The sequence below is a fragment of the Dendropsophus ebraccatus genome, chromosome 6 (genome assembly GCF_027789765.1).
Source record: "Dendropsophus ebraccatus isolate aDenEbr1 chromosome 6, aDenEbr1.pat, whole genome shotgun sequence".
In the NCBI taxonomy this organism is placed as follows: domain Eukaryota; kingdom Metazoa; phylum Chordata; class Amphibia; order Anura; family Hylidae; genus Dendropsophus; species Dendropsophus ebraccatus.
Window position 1 is genome coordinate 106,363,032 of NC_091459.1, and position 18,986 is coordinate 106,382,017.

At 41.5% G+C, this 18,986-nt stretch overlaps 1 protein-coding gene across 1 annotated transcript in view; it reads right to left on the reverse strand.

The window, feature by feature from the left end:
- Window positions 1-232: 232 nt before the first annotated feature.
- The window catches only part of LOC138794977 (vertebrate ancient opsin-like), a 90,606-nt gene continuing 71,852 nt past the window's right edge, over window positions 233-18,986 (reverse strand). Inside the window, exon 4 of the mRNA XM_069973915.1 lies at window positions 233-1,590. Within this exon, the coding sequence (XP_069830016.1) occupies window positions 1,306-1,590 (285 nt within the window). The 3' untranslated portion in view covers window positions 233-1,305. The remainder of the gene's footprint in view (window positions 1,591-18,986) is intronic.

Genomic DNA, 18,986 nt, shown 5'->3' on the forward strand with positions numbered 1-18,986 from the left:
CAGTTCCAGTGTTACCGCTACCCCCTTGACCAGTCAGTGACTGCAGCAGTGTTCTGCCTCAGTCACTGACTGGCTTAGCGGGCTTTTCTCAGCGGGTTGTGAACGTTGTGGCTGCACCGGGACAGATAAGTAGGGCATTTTTTTTATACCCCCCCCCTAAAGTTTTACGTGTCAGCCAGAGTTCCCCTTTAAAGAAAACAGAACTATAGTAAATAAAAAATGCATGGTAATTTATTTTTTTATTATTATTATTTTTGTAAATCTGTCAAAGCCAAAGGATTTTAGTTTGTCATTTATGCAGCTTTGCATTCTGAAAACACATCCTAAAAATATAATAAGTAATTTCTACAGACCAGGCCCGACATCATGAACACCACAAATGATAAACCCCCTCCCTATTTGCTTGTATAAGACTTCAGTATTTTGAAGCCTGACCACAAGGAATCAGAGACAACAACATTTCTTTATAGACATATACCTACATTCATTGCATGTCAGTACTTTACATACAAAGACAAGGAACCGCTTTGCATATTATTTCAGAAAACATATACAAATCCAGGAATTGATGTTTTTCCATGTTATAAGAATAAAATTTTTACATCACATAAAGACATCTAGGGACACCAACACTTTTTACTGTACAGGTAACCACTGTACAAAGCACAGCCTATCAAAAATAGATTGGCAGTAATTTTTTTTTAGCTTTATTTTCTAAAATATTTTTAAAATACTTATTATGTATGCATATTATACATATTATTGTTTTATTGTATTATCGTTTTTTTCCCCACGAATGTGCCCATTATATTGTTCGTTAAATGCGCATATGTTATTATGTTACATATGTTATTATGTTACATATGTTATACATATGTTACATATGTTATTAATCTTAGAGGAGAGATCATTCTATTCTTTGGAGTTGCCTTGATTGTTCATCTGAATTAGGATAATGTGGTGTATAGCTGCATCCACTGATAATACCTTATGATATTGCAATACTTTTTATATCTAATGGCAAGTTCAGCATTGTTCATCTATAAGCAATGGACTTTGGTGTCTGGAAGCTTGCTTCAAAGCAAAATCATGCAGTATATACACCGTATACTCTGATTCTATAAATCTCATAACAGACATCACCTTCATAGATTAAAAACCTCCTATAAATTCCGCCATGTACAGGAGGGAGGCCAATACACCTTATCACTCTCTGACACCATGTAGGATTGTTCTGCTGAAGTCCCTGGCGCAGATAGCGTACTCTGCACTACAGTGTCCTCCTGGCCGTCATGTAAATGGCCGTCATTCTGTATACTGAACTACTAGAGTCATAGGCGGTGCTTGCTGTAACATACATGTCTGGTTGTTGGCCTCTCCTGGGCAGTAGGTCACACGTTTTGTTTCTGTATTTTTGCTTGGAGTCTTCTCCTCTGAGGTAGGTTGTTTGAAAGAAGAAGCGTTGACTGTGATGTTTTCTGGTAGTTTACGTGCAGCCAAACAAATCTTAGTAGATTTTGAGGAAAATTTAGTACTGGAGCTTTGGGGAACACCGCTACAATGAAGAAGGGCGACAAAGCATCTGTAAAACTGGAGAGTGAAAACAGAATAGTTAATTTTTTTTTCCACAAAACGTTCAATAACATAAAAAAGAATCAATACACCTGACAATAAGATTGATATACTTGATTTCTATGTGTAAAACTGTTCAGATATGGGACATGGATAACCAATGGAGAGGGCAAACTTACCAAAACCCACCCTTGGGCCATATTTACACACTGTCTTTTAACGGCCATTATTTTTAGTCTCACTGATATACATTAAAGACTATGGAAACAATGGCCATTAGCTTATACAATGTAAAGAAAAAACAATATTTCTTTAGGATGTCCTTTCACCTTCTTTTCAACAAAATTCAATGGACCTTCAAAAATAGCCACACCCAACCTAAACTTAAATAATGCCCAATGTATGTTGACAATGGGCGTTATTTGGTACTGAAAATACCGGCAGTTATTTTAAGTATCAAATATCGGCTGTTGAAAATCCTTGTGTGAACATAGCCCTAAAGGGAGCTTGTCACAATGAAAATGCTATATACTCTAGATGATTTTATAGAGCAGGAAAAGCCAAGCAGACATATATGTATATAGTGGGAAAAGAGTATATATTGTAACTTATTTTTGAAATCCATCAGACCATTATGGAGAGGAATATTTTCTACAGTCAGATGGCTTCATTTTCAACCCCGATCATAAAACATTTTTCCTATGTAGTAGAGACTCTTGCCAGGTACCCTGAATTTACTTGTCCAGTTTGCCAAAATGGATGAATAACCAAATGGAAAAATGTTTGGTCAGAAAGAAAATTTTATGTAATGTTTTTATTTTAGTTCCAATGTCACACAATGTTAGCTAATGCTTAAAGCGAATGTACCACTAGGTACATCGCTTTGGATTTTTAAAATGAACAGACCGGCGCCGGCACAGGGATGCTGGTGGTGTGGTCCTTTTTTTTTTAAACACTGCCCGATTTCCGCACACAGCGCTGGTCTATTCCTGAGCACCGTCCCGCCCCAGAGCACAGGGGGCAGGCCCGCTGGCCCCCAGTGTAACAATCCCCCCCCCAGGGGGGGAGGGCGGGTACTGGGGAATAGACTGGCACCATTTGCAGAAACCGGTTCACTAAAAAAAAAAAAAAGGACCTCACCACCGTTTTCCCCGTGACAGTGTCGGTCTGTTCATGTAAAAAAAAACAAAGTAATGTACTTAGTGGTACATTCGCTTTAAATTCCTTTCTTTTTAACAAGTTAGACTGTCACCAGATTACTGCATAAGCAAAGAACTTCAGAGATCACAGCTTGGTCCCAATACTAGGGCAGTTAGATGAAGGTCCTGCACACCTGGATTAGATGATGGGTAACGTGGGAAAATTTACAATCCACATGTCAGTGAGAAGAATAGCCCATGCCACTCCAATAACATATTCATTTTTGTATTTTTATTGCTCATCAAAGTGAAAGTAGGAAACACATGAGGTCAAATATAGTGACTGGTGCCATTGCATTCATTTCCAGACTGTACATAAGAGGTAGAAAGGTAGTAGCAGATATATAATGTGATGTTTTGGTCCATGTTTTGGTTGAAATCTCATTGGCCAAAATCTGGGCCATTACAAGGAGAGAAGCCAGACAAAAATTGTTATTTTTTAATAAGTGATTTGCCACCACCCAGATGGTAGATCTTATTCCAAGGCTGTTATAGAATAGTCAATGGCAGGGGGGCTGAATAATAGATATTAGAGGGTTGACACCTGTCTTTACTTACAGAAGACACCTACCTACCTTGGTCATCTATAAGCCTAAAAGGGGGGAGGGGGACCTAAAAACATTACATAGTAGTATCAGTGGCAATATCTCTCTGTGTATAGAGCATTTTGTACAGTGGCAATTTGGAGGTAATATTCCATCATCGCATGGTGGTAATATTAGATTGACAAAAATGGTATATGATAACTATATATTTTTAGGATGGGGTGCCTTATGGTTTGTACCCCTGGTCTTCCAAGACCATAGCAATGCCCCAGTTGTAAATCGTATGGCACAAAAAGCAGACACTTTTTCTTTTCTTATCCCACGCTTTGAGTTTGCCTCAAGTTGGTAGCGGGCCGGGTCTGTGCCGAGTCTGTGATCGCTGAGGCCCTTAATTAATCTGGTCCTAGTACAACTTGTCAGACAGCTTGTTCTTTGAATACTAACTATTGCTCTGATTTATGTTGACTTTCTATTATCTGCAGCAGATCCCTTGCAAATGAAAAAGAAAATTCATTATCAACACCAATTCATCATAAACAGCCAATAGAAGGATTGCAGAAATAGTCATTTGTATCAGGGAGGAATATATATCGAGACGGGGCATCGTGTACTGTAAGGGTAATCGTAAATATGATACAACAAGACAATCAATCCCAGCTACGTAGAACTCTGTCAACGCTCATCGTTTTTTTCCTGCTGAAGCAATAAGAAAACTGACATATTTACAAATGCAAGCATCATTATCAGTAAATTATTACTGTCCTCTCCCGGCGTGAGACAAGCAATATACAGTACAGTAGACGGTGTACTATGATATCTATTTAAAGGATGTATGATTTTATACAAGGTTACAACTGAAAACTGTACGTTTAGTTAAAGGGATATACCCATTACACAAAATAATGGCACATGGAAAGCATATGTCATCCCTTTATGTTGTGACAGGTCAAGCTCGGCCACAAATAGCACAGAGCCTCCGTGTCATACTGGCAGTCCATGTCATACTGGCAGTCTATGGGAGGTTTATGCGCCTCCTCTCTCCACGGGGAAGAGTGGACGTGTCAATTCTTCAGAGTGGAGAGGGGTGGAGAGAGGAGGCGCGTGAGCCTCCCATAGACTGCCAGTATGACACGGAGGCTGGAGGGATTCTCCGCTGCAGAATTCTGCCAGTTTTACTCCATGTGAACTCAGCCTTAGGCTGTTTGTTATGTTCTGCACCTAGGCAGCAAAGTATTAAAAGTTAATTCTGAGCGGAATACCCCTTTACTACTGCAGCCTTAACTGGACAATGCCATTGGTTGACTGCAATCAGGTCCTGCCAGTGCAAATGGATGTCATACTGGATGAAAAGACGTTAGTCTATGTTAGGGCCCTATTCCACGGGACGATTATCGTTCGCATAATCGTTAATGATTAACGATCTCAAACGACCGCTATTGCGAAAGACCTGAAAACGTTCACTCATTTCCATGGAACGATAAACGTTACTTATGATCGTATTTGCGATAGTTTTTTCTTCGCTATTACTTCGCTATTGCGTTAGTATCTATTGCGAACGACCGGACGTCTTATTCAATGCAAAACGATTTGCGAACGTTTTGAGAACGTTTTGCGAACGAGCAACGATAAAAATAGGTCTAGGTCTTATAAAGCGATCAACGATTTCTCGTTCGGTCGTTAATCGTTAACTGCATTTCAACTGACTGATTATCGTTTAGATTAAAACGATTTAACGATAATCTGAACGATAATCGTCCGGTGGAATAGGGCCCTTAAGGGCCTATTACACGGGTCGTCAGAGGAGCAAAAGACCGCTCTCAGCGCTCGTTTGCTCCTTGTTCCCCGCTCGCTGCCGACACTATTCTACGCGGCTGCAGCGAGCGGGTGAGTGCGGGAGGGGCGGCGGGGAGTTGTGGGGGGGCTGCCCGGGTGATCGCTGATCATCCGGGCAGCCCATAGGATATAGCAGCGTCTGCTGCCGACGCTCCTATTCAACGGAGCGACGGCAGCAGATCGCTGCTATATCAGTCGCTTATTTTTCAACATGTTGAAAAACAAGCGACTGCAACGATCAGCCGACATGAACGATGTTGGCTGATCGTTGCACTCTATTCCACGGGACAATTATCGTCCGTAGCGGCCGATATCGGCCGAATACGGACGATAACCGTTCCGTGGAATAGGGCCTTTACTCTTCCTCTGAGGACCTGATGTGTCCTTCCACAACCCAAATGGTCCATTGCAGTGTTGCTGCTAGGAAAGATAAAAAAAAAAAAAAAAAAAACATTAGCTGTCTACCACAGTGGTGATGATTTCCTGGCTGTAACAGCTCTTTGTTGAAGATCCCACTGCTAAATTCATGCATCCAGCTTATTGTAAAGGACGCTTTCTAAGCGAGCTGTTCTTCATAGTAAACACTGCTTTTAGTGACTCCTTGCCCTTGACAACTGTCTATGATTAGGGTATTTCCTTTTAGAGAAACATCTTTTTTATATACGGTAATAGGGATTAGTCGCATGGCATACTGTACACGGCAAAGGTTGACTTAAGCTATTCAGATAATGATCAGTGTAGAGATGAACGAAACTCGAGCACACTCGGGTTCATCCAAGCCTGAACGTTCTGCATTTGATTACTGGTGGCTGAAGTAGTTGAATGGAGTCCTAAGGCTGCCTGGAAAATATGGATACACCCATAGGCCACATTCACACAATATATTTTCATTACACAAGTTTACATTAAACAACCGTTGTTGCAGGTTTACAACAACCATTATTTAATGAAGAGGCCAGTCGCATTAAACTCTATGGATTCCCTGATGGTGTGTATACACTCTGTTTACACTACATACGGAATACCATGTGACCGCACAAAAAACGGACATGTCAATTTTGTGCGGCCGCTATTCATTGAATAGCGGCCAAACAAAGTTGACAGTGCAGATGATGTAAAGTGCAGCTCTGGCCACACATTACATTGTCTGCAATGGTTAACTGTAACACGGGCACACCCGAACGTGCCTATATTCCAATTTTTAAAAAGTGATGTTCTGCAGTACCGGTCGTGTTGAACTTCACAGACAGAACGGCCGCTCTCTAGGGCTACATCAAATTAGGAGTGTTCAGGTTCAGATGAACCCGAGCATGCTTAAGGTTTTTTCATCTCTATTAGAGTGGTGTTGGCCATTTCAGTACGCCAAAGTCTATGATGAGTTATATTTTGAGGATTGTTTTCAGGGCAAATTTACAGACAACAGATTAATTGTATTTGTTCCATCTTTGATGTCCAACAAAGGAGGCATGCTACGACTGAAGTGTCTGCTAACTATAGATATGGGCATTACCGAAATCAGGAACCATGTATCCAACATCAAGATTCTAAAAGCTCAACTATACTAACTCTTTTAAGTGACTGAAATCGGAAAGTGACTGTGTAAAACTGCACATATTGTCCTATATACTCTGAAATGCCAAACCTAAATAAGAAAAATCTCATGTTTGGACTTCTAAGTCTCTGCATAAAGATAAAACAATAGGCATCAAATAGAAGCAGAGGTCATAGGGATTGTATCAGTATTGTCAGCACATCTTTGTATTACACTGCAAACTCAGTGTATCACTTAAAAAAAAAAAATACAAAAACAGAGATCTTGGTTTCACGTGGCTTTGATCCTTTGGCTTACATCTACCCAGAAACATGGGAGCAATCAGGAATGTGCATATGAAGATATGAGACTGGGCTTTCATGTATCTTTCTTCTTAGTTTACTGCCTGATACATTTTATCATCATTTTTTTTTATAGTTTACAGTATATTACTTGCTTGTTGATATATGAAATTATAACTTTTTGTCACCTTTATCTCCCCAATCCCTTATCTGTGAGTACAAGAATCATTTTTATATTCTCTGTTGCATTTCCAAATCTGTGGTGCTGCTGATACACGGCTATGACTTTCCTATAGAAGCGCTTCAAATTCAAATTGGGTCCTGGACTGCAGCGTATTACGAAAAAAAATCAGGGGAAAATCAGATGCAATTATATATTTAAAATAATAATAACTGAAATAATAACCATCATAATTTTCTATTTTATAGGTTGGTTACAATTTTTAAGTTTTTTCGCAAATTTGCGAATATTCGTGAATCGAACCTGAACAGCTAAATAATGGTTTAGCTGTAGAGATGAAAAATGTATTAACATAAAACAACATATTTTTGTTTCAGTTTTGCTATTATAAACTAAAAATAGCAAAACTAGAATGAAAATATGTTGTATTAAGTAACTATACAGTAAAAGAGCTAGCGGTATTAGCTGTTTTAGTTTATATTTACTTAATACAGCATACTAAGCACACTCGTCCTGGGGCCATCAACAGTTTATCGAGCAGATTCAGGACCCAAGCCCACTCCATACATGGCGCCTCCCAGCTGCTATCAGTAGCGGGGGGGGGGGGGGGGATACTGCTCATAGCCGACATAAAGTGATTGTCCATGCCAGCTGATTAACCAACTAGATGCTATGACAGCAGCATCTAAATGGTTTGACCGGACTTAATTGTTGGTGGAGTGGTCCAAATTGGTGTTGTCAGTGCAGGTCAAAAACACCTGGGTCTGCCTGGCACAGCAATTGATTCAGCCTAGCAGGCTGAAGCAATCAACTGTTGGTAAAATGGATCACTATGAGGAATCAAGTTATTACTCATACAAATCCCCTACCGGGGGGGAGGGGGGCTGCAGAAGTGTATAAAAGTGTTTTTGTTTTTGTAAACAAACATATTTGATGTTGTCTCACGCGTAATTCCCTGAACTATTAACCCTTTCAGGACCGAGCCCATTGATGCACGGATATTTGGGTCAAATTAATACAATGTTCCTCCCCGCCTTCTAAGAGCCATAGCGTTTTTTTTCCACCTACAGGGCTGGTTGAGGTGTCATTTTTTGAGCCATGATCTCTAGCTTTTATTTATTAATATCATATTGGTGTAACAGAAAAATTTTGATTGCTTTTTATAATTTTTTTTCTAATATATAATTTTTTAAAAAATCAGCAATCTTGCAGCAATCATTAGATTGCATGTACTGATCTATTCTATGCCATAGTATAGCATAGATCAGTGTTATCTGCGATCTATGCATAGAGCCTGCCTGAGAGCAGACTCTATGCATTGATGGCCGATCCGACAGGACGGAAGTGACTTACCCCCGTTGGTACAAGCAATCGGGACCCCTTCAGCATGACTTGTCCTGTCACTGAGTACCTTAAACACCGCAATCGCTATAGATTGCGGCGTTTAAGTTGTTAATGAGAGACAGTTGCAGAATCGCAGATGCCTCTCATTATCCTCAGACCCGGACACACTGATGTGTACGGGACAGCTCTCACTGCAGCGGTCCCACATACATCAGTAAGTTCCTGAAGTCAGGATCATAGATATACATTCCTACTGCACGGGGTATGTGAATCAGAATATGGCAATTGAAAACAATCTTTTGCAAAAGATTTTACAAAAGCATAAAAAACATAAAACTAAAAATATATACAAATGATGTATCATTGTGAATGTCTTGGCCTATATATTACTAATAATATGTACATTTTACCACATAATGAACGAGGCGAACACATACTGTACTTTAAGGTAAAATGTAGGGTGTCATTACAAAGTACAATTGGTACCACACTAAACAAAACCAAAACACCCCTGTAGCTGGAAAAATTAAAGAGTTAAGGCTCTCAGAATGCCTTAACCCTTTAAGGACCGTGCTAACTTTCGTTTTTGCGTTTTCGTTTTTTCCTCCATGTGCTTAAAAGGCCATAGCACTTGCATTTTACACCTACAGACCCACATGAGCCCTTATTTTTTGCGTCACTAATTGTACTTCGCAATAACAGGCTGAATTTTTCCATAAAATATGCTGCGAAACCAGAAGAAAATTATATGCGCAGTGAATTTTCTTTGGGGGTGGGGTGGGGGCTTCATTTTTACGCCGTGTGCCCTATGGAAAAACTTAGTTGTTATATATGTTCCTCAAGTCATTACGATTAAAACGATATGTAACATGTATAACTTTTATTGTATCTGATGGCCTGTAAAAAATTAAAACCATTGTTAACAAATATACGTTCCTTAAAATCGCTCTATTCCCAGGCTTATAGCGCTTTTATCCTTTGGTCTATGGGGCTGTGTCAGGTGTCATTTTTTCCGCCATGATGTGTTCTTTCTATCGGTACCTTGATTGCGCATATGCGACTTTTTGATCGCTTTATATTACATTTTTTCTGGATTTGATGCGACCAAAAATGCGCAATTTTGCACTTTGGGATTTTTTTGCGCTTAAGCCGTTTACCGTGTGCGATCAGGAATGTGATACATTAATAGTTCGGGCGATTACGCACGCGGCGATAGCAAACATGTTTATTTATTTATTTATTTTTATTTGTAAAATGGAAAAAGGGGGGTGATTCAGACTTTTATTAGTGGAGGGGATTTTTTATTAATAAAAACACTTTTTTTAACTTTCCCTTACAGTAATATGAAGCCCCCTGGGGGACTTCTATATACACAGAACTGATCTCCCATTGAGGTCAATCCTGTGTATATAATAGAGCAATGATCCATCAGATCGGTGCTCTATTATAATGGTCTGCTGCAGACCATCTGAATAGATTGCCGAGCCGGGATCAGCGTCATTCCGACGCTGAGCCCCGGCCGGCTCATTAGAACGGATCTCCCCTCCGCGATCGCAGAGAGACACCAGGGAGAGGGGGCACAGCTGCTATTCAAATGCAGCTGTCAGCTTTGACAGCGGCATTTGAATAGTTAATTAGCCGGCCGTGGCGATCGGCCACGCCGGCTAATACACGCGGCCCCTGGCTGCACTTAGCAACCGGGGACCGCACGCTGCAGGGAGGGCTCACGCCGGGAGCCCTCTCGGTTTACTCTTAACGGCCGCATGACGGGTATACCCGTCATGCGTCGTTAAGAGGTTAAGGAAAAAAAACACAAAAATACAAAAATGGCCTAGTCCTTAAAGGAGAACTCCAGGTAAAATCTTTTTTTTTTTAATATGTTATTAGATATGCAAAGTTAAAGTGACACTGTCACCCCCTTTGTGCATTCTGACATACCTACACAGGTGTAAAGGGTAAATTTAGTGGTTTTTATACCTTATTTTCTATCATACGTCATGGTGCTTGTTTAAGTAAAAAGTCATCTTTTATCAACTGCAGATTATGTTAAGTGGGCAGGGCCTGCATTAGCGACACTTAGCCCCACCCACAACGGCACCGTTGGCCCCCACCCCCTCACCAGCCATTGGAACAGGCTGGCCTAAAGATCTAGGCCCCACCCCCTCTAGGTCAGGCCAACGGTGTCGTTGTGGGCGTGGCTAAGTGGCGCTAATGCCGCGAGGCCCTGCCCACTTAACACAATCAGCAGTTCATAAAAGATCACTTTTACTGGAACAAGCACCATGACGTATGATATAAAATAATGTGTGAAAACTGCTAAATTTACCCTTTACACCTGTGTAGAGAAGTCAGAATGCACAAAGGGGGGTGACAGTGTCACTTTAAACAATACACTAGTTATGAGAAATGCACATATAGTGCTATTTCCCTCAGTTTACTAGATCAGACAGGCTTCAATTTCAAGTGATGTCACGACCCGGGCCTATATACCTGAGTCCAGCAGGGGGTGCAGTATATGTAGAAATATACTGTAGAATTATAAGTCTATGCAGAAGTATAAGTAGTGCAATCATCCCCGTCCCCAGCCCTCTCCCACTCAGTGGGTGAATTCTTTAGTTTCCATCGATCCAGTTCCCATCTGCCTCCCTCCTTCCCTGTGCTGCCCATGTACCTCCCTCACCCTGCTGCCCGATGCCTGCTCATGTGCCAGCCTCCCTTTTCTCGTGCTGCCCAGTGCACACTCATGTGCCTCCCTCCCGTACCGTGTTGCCTTGTGCCTGCTTATGTGCCATTCTCCCTCCCTGTGCTGCCTGGTGCCCGCTCATGTGTCTCCCTCCCCATGCTGCCCACTCATGTGCCTCCCTTCATCCTGCCTGCCCTGTGCTGCCTGGTGCCATGCAGTGGGATGAGTGCTCCTTACCTGCCCTCCTCTATTGGTCTCTGCCACCTCTCTTCCACTGATCAATTACTGCAGTGGAAGAGAGGCTACAGGGACCAATAGAGGAAGGCACGTAAGGAACACTCATCCCACTACACGTCACCAGGCAGCACAGGGCAGGCAGGATGAAGGGAGGCACATGAGTGGGCACCAGGCAGCACAGGAAGGAGGGAGGCTAGCAAATGAGCAGGCAGCATGGGGAGGGAGGAAGGCACATGAGTGGGCAGCAGGCAGCATGGGGAGGGAGGGAGGCTGGCACTTGAGTGGGCACCGGGCAGCATGGGGATGGAGGTGGGAACGGTATAGAGGGTAACTAAAGGGTTCACCGGCTGCATTGTAGGGGGCTGTGGATGGGGATGATTGCACTACATATACTTCTGCATAGGCCTCTACTTCTATACTTCTACATATACTGGCTACTGGCCCCCCTGCCAGACCCTTCAGGTATACAGACCTGGGCCGTGACATCACTTTTCTTTGAGAAATTGAAGTCTGCCTGATCTAGTAAATAGCACTATACTATATGTGCATTTCCCCTAATAAGTGTACATTAGGAATTTGTCTAACTTTGCTTATCTAATGACATATTAAAAAATAGATTTTGTCCGGAGTTCTCCTTTAAGGAGTTAAAGAGACAGTGACGTGTTATAATCTGTTGGGCATGACATGTATCCTTCTTTGTATACAAATAAGAATGATAGTTTGTTAGAAATCTCTGAATGAGACTGAGAAGAACATGATGTCTCCATGGCAGTAGGTAGTTGAACCTGAAGGCGTCATTTCAAATAATCCTAAAAACAAGTTCACTTTTGAAGAACAATGAATCTGTAATGTTCTAGTTCTGAAGGACTAAATTACTGGGTGAATGGCAGCCAAATAAAATGAGAGTGAAATATAGAAATATCTAAAAGTAAATAACATAAATAGTAATTTGGTGCATACACAGTAATATTACAATAGCCCCCGCTGCTCTCCTTGGCTTCTCTTTGTTATCCTACAATCTGCTCTAATGCTATTCTCTGGCTGTAATTTCAGCTGAGACATTTTACCATTCAGTATAGACAGAAACTCAGCACCCTGTTGTTTTGCTCCATAACATAAGAGTTTATCAATCATTTTCAATCCACAGACCATATGTGACGTTTTGGTCTAGAATTCGAACCTTTCTCAAACCAGACTGCAAGTGTAAAAACTGAATATATAGTGTACAGCAAGTGGTGTCTGTGCAGGGTCACTGCACTATAATGTAGTTGTGTCTGCACAAGATGGTTGTGTGTTCTGCTCATGTGCCGCCAGATGTCCCTAATATCACTTTCAGGTTATGTTCCCACAACATGTTTTTAGGCAAAATAACAGCAGTTATTTTGTAATGATGCCCCCCCCTAGTGATAAAGGCTGGTAGACACAGTGGTAGTGCAGGGGTACATTAAGTGTGTAACAGCAAAGAGTAAACTGTGAACTCCAACTTCAATGGTGAAAAATGACACTCTAAAATTAGCAAATGCAAAATAAATAGTACACATGCTGTGGCCCGCAGAGCTGGTTACTGGTGTTGAACCAGCCGGCGGGCTCTAGTGTTTTGGACTTGTCACTGAGACCAGGAGTGGTAACACCCCCCGACACACAGGCACCGGACCTTTGGTGAACTAGTGTGAGGTGCAGGAGCTTTCCTATGTAGTCGAGCATAGTTAATAAAGAGCGGCTTATTTGTATCTGTGCTCTACTGCAGATCAGCCTTTTTCTCTTTCCTTCTTAAGGAGGTGACTGTCCTAAAGTGGGAATCCACAGCAAGGCAATGAGGTTACTCCTGTAACACTGGTCACCCTAGGATTGGGTGGTTGAGTTCAGCAGTACATGGCTGCTGTAGTCTCCCACACTGGATAATAGTTCCTCTCTCTTCCTTAGCTGGAACTAGACTCTACACCTCCTCACTGGCCTAGAGCCAGGCTAGAACTGACTGAGCTATACAGGAAGTGTGTGTGAGCGTGTGCAGCGGGCATAAACCTTCCTTCCTCACCTGCAGCTGTGCACGGGGGGGGGGGGAGACACCTAGTGGCTGGAGTAGGGCACAGCAGCTAAATGCACTAACTGTGGCACCTGACAGAGCTAGTTTTACCTGGGTGTGTAAAGGAGAAAAACCACCTGTAGTGGGACACTACACACGCAAATGCAAATACAAAACATAAATGCTCTATACTTTTTACATAATCCATTTTTGTAATACATAAAGGATACCTCTCATTTTGGCAATGTGGCAGGAACATACACTCCTTTCCTCTCATCACAAAACTCCATTATTATAACTGTGTGACAGGAGCTGTACAATCAACATTTGAGATAAGAAAAACTACAGTAAGATCATGTTCGCAAAACCTGAACGCTGTGCATTTGATTATTGGTGGCTGGAGAAGATAAATTTTGCCAGGAAAATATGGATACAGCCATAGGCTATGTTCCCACAGCGTATCTTTTCGTAAATGTACGGCCGTTGTTGCAATCGGCAACAACGGTTGTACTTTGTACAAAAAGACACACTGCCTTATCTTCTATGGGATCCCGGCCGGAGCATATACACATAGTATAGCGGCGGCTCAAAGAACTGACATGTCAGTTTTCTGCGGCCGCTATTGAGTGAATATCGGCCACAGAAAACCATGTCAGAGCACACTATTGAGCGAGTGGCTGATCTTTTCAGATACCAGCCATTCCGTGACCCAGCCGGGTCACAGAACGGCCGGCCTCTCTTAGCCATAGAATGTGTGCCATGGCTCATCCTATTCGCTCATGTGTAAACATCATCAATAACTGCCATTGTATGATCTATTGCCCTTGGGGAGAACTTTTGTGAAAAAGTCTGTACAGTTTCATCATACATCTCAGTTCTACTACCTGAGATGGTGGCCGCATTCAAGAACATAGAAGCACATCTAATTTCCAGAGGGTCACCATGAGATGACACAACCCAAATGAAGGAAAATACTCCAGTTTTCAGATAGGAAGGAAAAACTAAATAAGGTAATATTAGGTGAATTACATATATTGGGTGACTAGGTACGTAATGAATGTAATTGCTTTGTTACATTGTATTGTGGCACATGAAGTGCCTGCAGCTGCAAATTATGGAACAATAGGTGTTCTGAGGACATACAGATGCTCGGCTTTGTACAGTACATGAAGCCAGAGTATAGAGAATGGCTCTCATCCTGGAATTTAGTATGCGCCAGCCAGTTGCACTTCAACAGCAAATCAAAACACGTCTACTTCATTTTGCTTTTTCATGTATAATTTTCTTCTCTGCAGTCAGTGAATCTATGAATTATAGAAAGGAGTCATGGGGTTGTAGGAGGCAAAGTAAACTAAATGAGATATTATTGGTAAATTGTCTTCGCTGCGGTTTCCCGGTTTGCATTTAAACTGAAATACAAAGACAGCACTATGGCAATCCCTTAAGGCTGGCCTGTGACAAGTATGGCTATAAGGTCGGAGAAGTTACAGGCTGGAAAAGAATGTCTTGTTATTTCATAAATATAAAAAATAAGAAAGTCAAGAGGTTCAGATAGACATTGAAGCAACACTAGATTATAGCTTTAGTGCTACAATATAAATAATGGAAATTGCTAAGGAGTAGGGTTACCTTCCCTCCCTTAAATGGGCACTGTCAAAAAAGTTTTAACATGTCAGAGAGAGATATCAAAAGTTTAGATTGGTTGGGGTCTAAGAGTTCGGACTGATCAGGAAAATGGCCTTGGAAAACTCTGTGTGCTGCGCATTCACTCCCTGCTCTTTGCCTTTCTATGGGACAAGTCAAGGTTGCAGACAAAGAGAGGGGGAAAAAGAGCACATGGCAAGATAATTGTCACCCAGCATGTTCTATGGATCGGTATGCCCTGAATACTCAGACCCTGACCAATAAAACTTTTGATATGTCTCCCTGACATACACCAATCATACAACTGTTTTTAGACCAGAGTGGTGGTCAGAAACTTAGACAACAAGCTTGCAACAATTGTAGGCAAAGAGCAGGGATATCAGGAGAAGGAGGCAGGTTTGCTAAATGAATGTTTTTGCAAAAAAAAATTTAACTTGACAATTTCCTACAAATGTAACTGTAGTAGTTGAGATCAGAATATTTTAAATGGTAATTAGGGCATCCATGATCCAACATTGGGCCCTAGCTGTCATCATTCTATCATTGGAACAGTATTTGCAAGATGTGAAGATATAACACTGGACCCTTCCACATCTCACTCTGCAGAGGGTAGAGATCAAATGGTGTCATTTCCTAGCTATTTGACAGCTATATCATTTCCCAGCTATTTCCCAGCTATCTTCGGTCTACATTGTAATGATGAATGGCTTTGTGTAGGGACTCTTGATTTGCTTCAAATAATCATTGAGGTCTTAGAGTTGTTATATAATATAAAATATTAATAATCCAATGTTATCGTGGTTAACAGAAGCACGGAAGATATGTAGCTTATGTCTAGGAGCAGAGCTAGATAAAGTTATGGTGCCATGGTTTTTATCTGTTGTACAGCAAGTCATCATGGTGCCTCACGGCTCCCGTTGATAATGGGGTTCATTGTGATTTCCAATATTTTGAAAACAAGAATAGTGCTGCCTGACAGGCCTTCTCTTCATGCCATACAGAACTGCCGCCATGCAGGTATAACTATACAAACATAGAGGATTATGGGCAGAAAAACACCACTTGATCCATCTAGTCTACCCTTTTAGTATCCCTTTAGTATCTCCCTTCTTATTTGTCAGGACAGGTCAGAGTACACACATTTTTTTTTCACGTTGCTTTTGATTAGAGATGGTCCAAACCGAGTTCGGTTCAGGAACCCGAACCCTCGGTAATGATTCCCGCTGTCTGCCCACTTCGTGCAGTGGGCGGATCCAGCGGGAGGACCGCCTGGAAAAATGGGATACAGCCATAGCCATAGGCTGTATCCAATTTTTCTAGGCGGTCCTCCCGCTGTATCCGCCCGCTGCACGGAGCGGGCAGACAGCGGGAATCCGATGCCAAGCGTTCGGATTCATCCGAACCCGAACCTCGGCGGGTTCGGACCATCCCTACTTCTGATCTTTCCCCCAACTAACCTCTTACTGTGTCCTCTTGTTCTTGAGTTCATTTTTTTATGTCTAAAAACACTTCCTTCCTGAACCTTATTTAGTCCTTTAACATATTTAAAGGTTTCGGTCATGTCTCCCCCTTTTTCTTCTTTCCTCCAGACTATACAGTTTAAAATTAGAGATGAGCGAACCGGGTTTGGGTTTGAGTCGATCCCAACCCGAACGTTTGGCATTTGATAAGCTGGGGCTGCTGAACTTGGATAAAGCTCTAAGGTTTTTCTGGAAAACATGGATACAGCCAATGACTATATCCATATTTTCCACATAGCCTTAGGGCTTTATCCAACTTCAGCAGCCACCGCTAATCAAATGCCGAAGGTTCGGGTTCGGATCGACTCGAGCATGCTCGAGGTTCACTTATCTCTAATTATATGTTGTAGTGTGTGGAATTGTCCGATCTATTAAAATATAACAATGAACGATGCACAGAGCAAACAAAGAAAAAAAAAACTGAATTGCTTATTTTTTTCAATAATATATCAGAAAAACTTTTTAAAAAAGCAAATCAAAAATTTCTTTTTACATCAATATCATACCAGTAAAAACTAGAGATCATGGGGCAAAAAATTACATCCCAACCGGCCTTGTAGGTGGAAAAATGAAAACATTATGGCTCTTAGGGTACTATTACACCAACAGATCTGATGAAAGATTATCTGCCAAAGATTTGAAGCCAAACCCAGGAACAGACTATAAACAGAGAACAGGTCATAAAGGAAAGACTGGATTTCTCCTCTTTTCAAATTCACTCCTGGGTTTGGATTCAAATCTTTGGCAGATAATCTGTCGTCAGATCTGTTGGTGTAATAGTACCCTTAGAAGGCAGGGGAGGAACATTGCATTAATTTGACCCGGACATCCGGGCATCAATGATCTCAGTCATGAAGGGGTTAAATACCCTGGTAAAGGCAGAATGGCTTCTTTTCTCCCTCCCTGACAGTCAACACTTGAGCATATAAAGTAGATGACCTCCCAGAACCTCCCAGAATTTTGGGGGCCCCAACCAAACCATGGAATGGTGTTGCGTATTTATTGACTATGGAGCTGCCCAAAAACAGCTCAGTATACAGACTATAAAGGGAGACTTATAAGAACTCGGGTTCTAGGTACTGAGATCACAGAGGGTCCAAATAGTTGGATCCCTTGACAACTAATCCCAATCCTGAGGATAGGGGGCAAGTGTTTTAAATTAGAATACCCCTTTAATGTTGGCCAAATAGTTGATCCTTTATTTGAAACTTTCTAGATGAAGCAATAACGTGTATGGGGAACAGGACAACAATAACACTTCTATGATACAAACCCAACTGAAATAGAACATAAGAACATACGGATCAGAGTGAAATGGTCTTTATTCCTGTAATTAGTTTTCTTGTATGGCTTATAAGGGTAAAAGGCGACAATTCAGCAGAAAACATTTCACTTATTGTATTTCTGAAATTACTTTTAATAAAAAATAATGCGGTTTTCTCCCACTGAGATACCATAGGACGGAATTAGAATAATAGACTGTGCGGTGAATAAGACATATTGATTACAGCTCTTCTATGAATACTAGCAAGCAATAATACACTAGAAATGTATGGGGAAAGGTGAGTGAATGGCAGGCGGTAAGAACGTCCGTCTCTGCCTATATATCTGCCCCTGTACATATACCGTCCCGCTGTGTCCCCCCCGCTGTGCGCTCCAGACACTTTTCATAACAAACAAAGTGGGAGGATGAGCTGCAATTTAGTTACTTCGCCTTGTATTGTGCTTTACTGTCATTAAATAGAGTAATTTCGAATAACTAGACCATGAGCTCTGGATCTATAAGAAAAATTTAGCTGTCAGTGAAATTTGTTTCATCTTACAATGTAAAATCTGCCACTGCACACAGAGACTGTGCACACCCTGAATTTCAGCCGAAGTTATAATAATGTTTATCCTGCAAACCCCTATCACCCATGATGCCCCAGAAGACAGCTCCAGCAAGCTTCATAATGATTGCTCTTAATCAACTCTACTTTGGAGCCTCGGATTTCACAGGGGTCAGACTTGAAAGAGAATGGAAAAGTTTGCCGTCCAAATGTTGTATTACTTTCAATGCAATTTCAAAAACAAGAGATGAAAGACGTGTTCCCTTATTATTGCTTACACAGGATGTGTATTGGAAGAGAATCACTTTTTTGGACGTCTGGGTCACGCAGACTTTCATCAGATTATCATAATAAGACAAGTCCAACTTAGTTCTAGTTGAATGGTTGTAGTTTGGGACCAGGATGCATCAGCATATGAGTAGCGTTTTAGTAGAATAAAACGCATAGATTGTGCATATTTTATAGATTTAATCCCTTAGGAACTTGGCTGTGTTTTACTTTTGTTCTCCATTCATGCCTTTCAAGAGCCGCAACTTTTAAAAA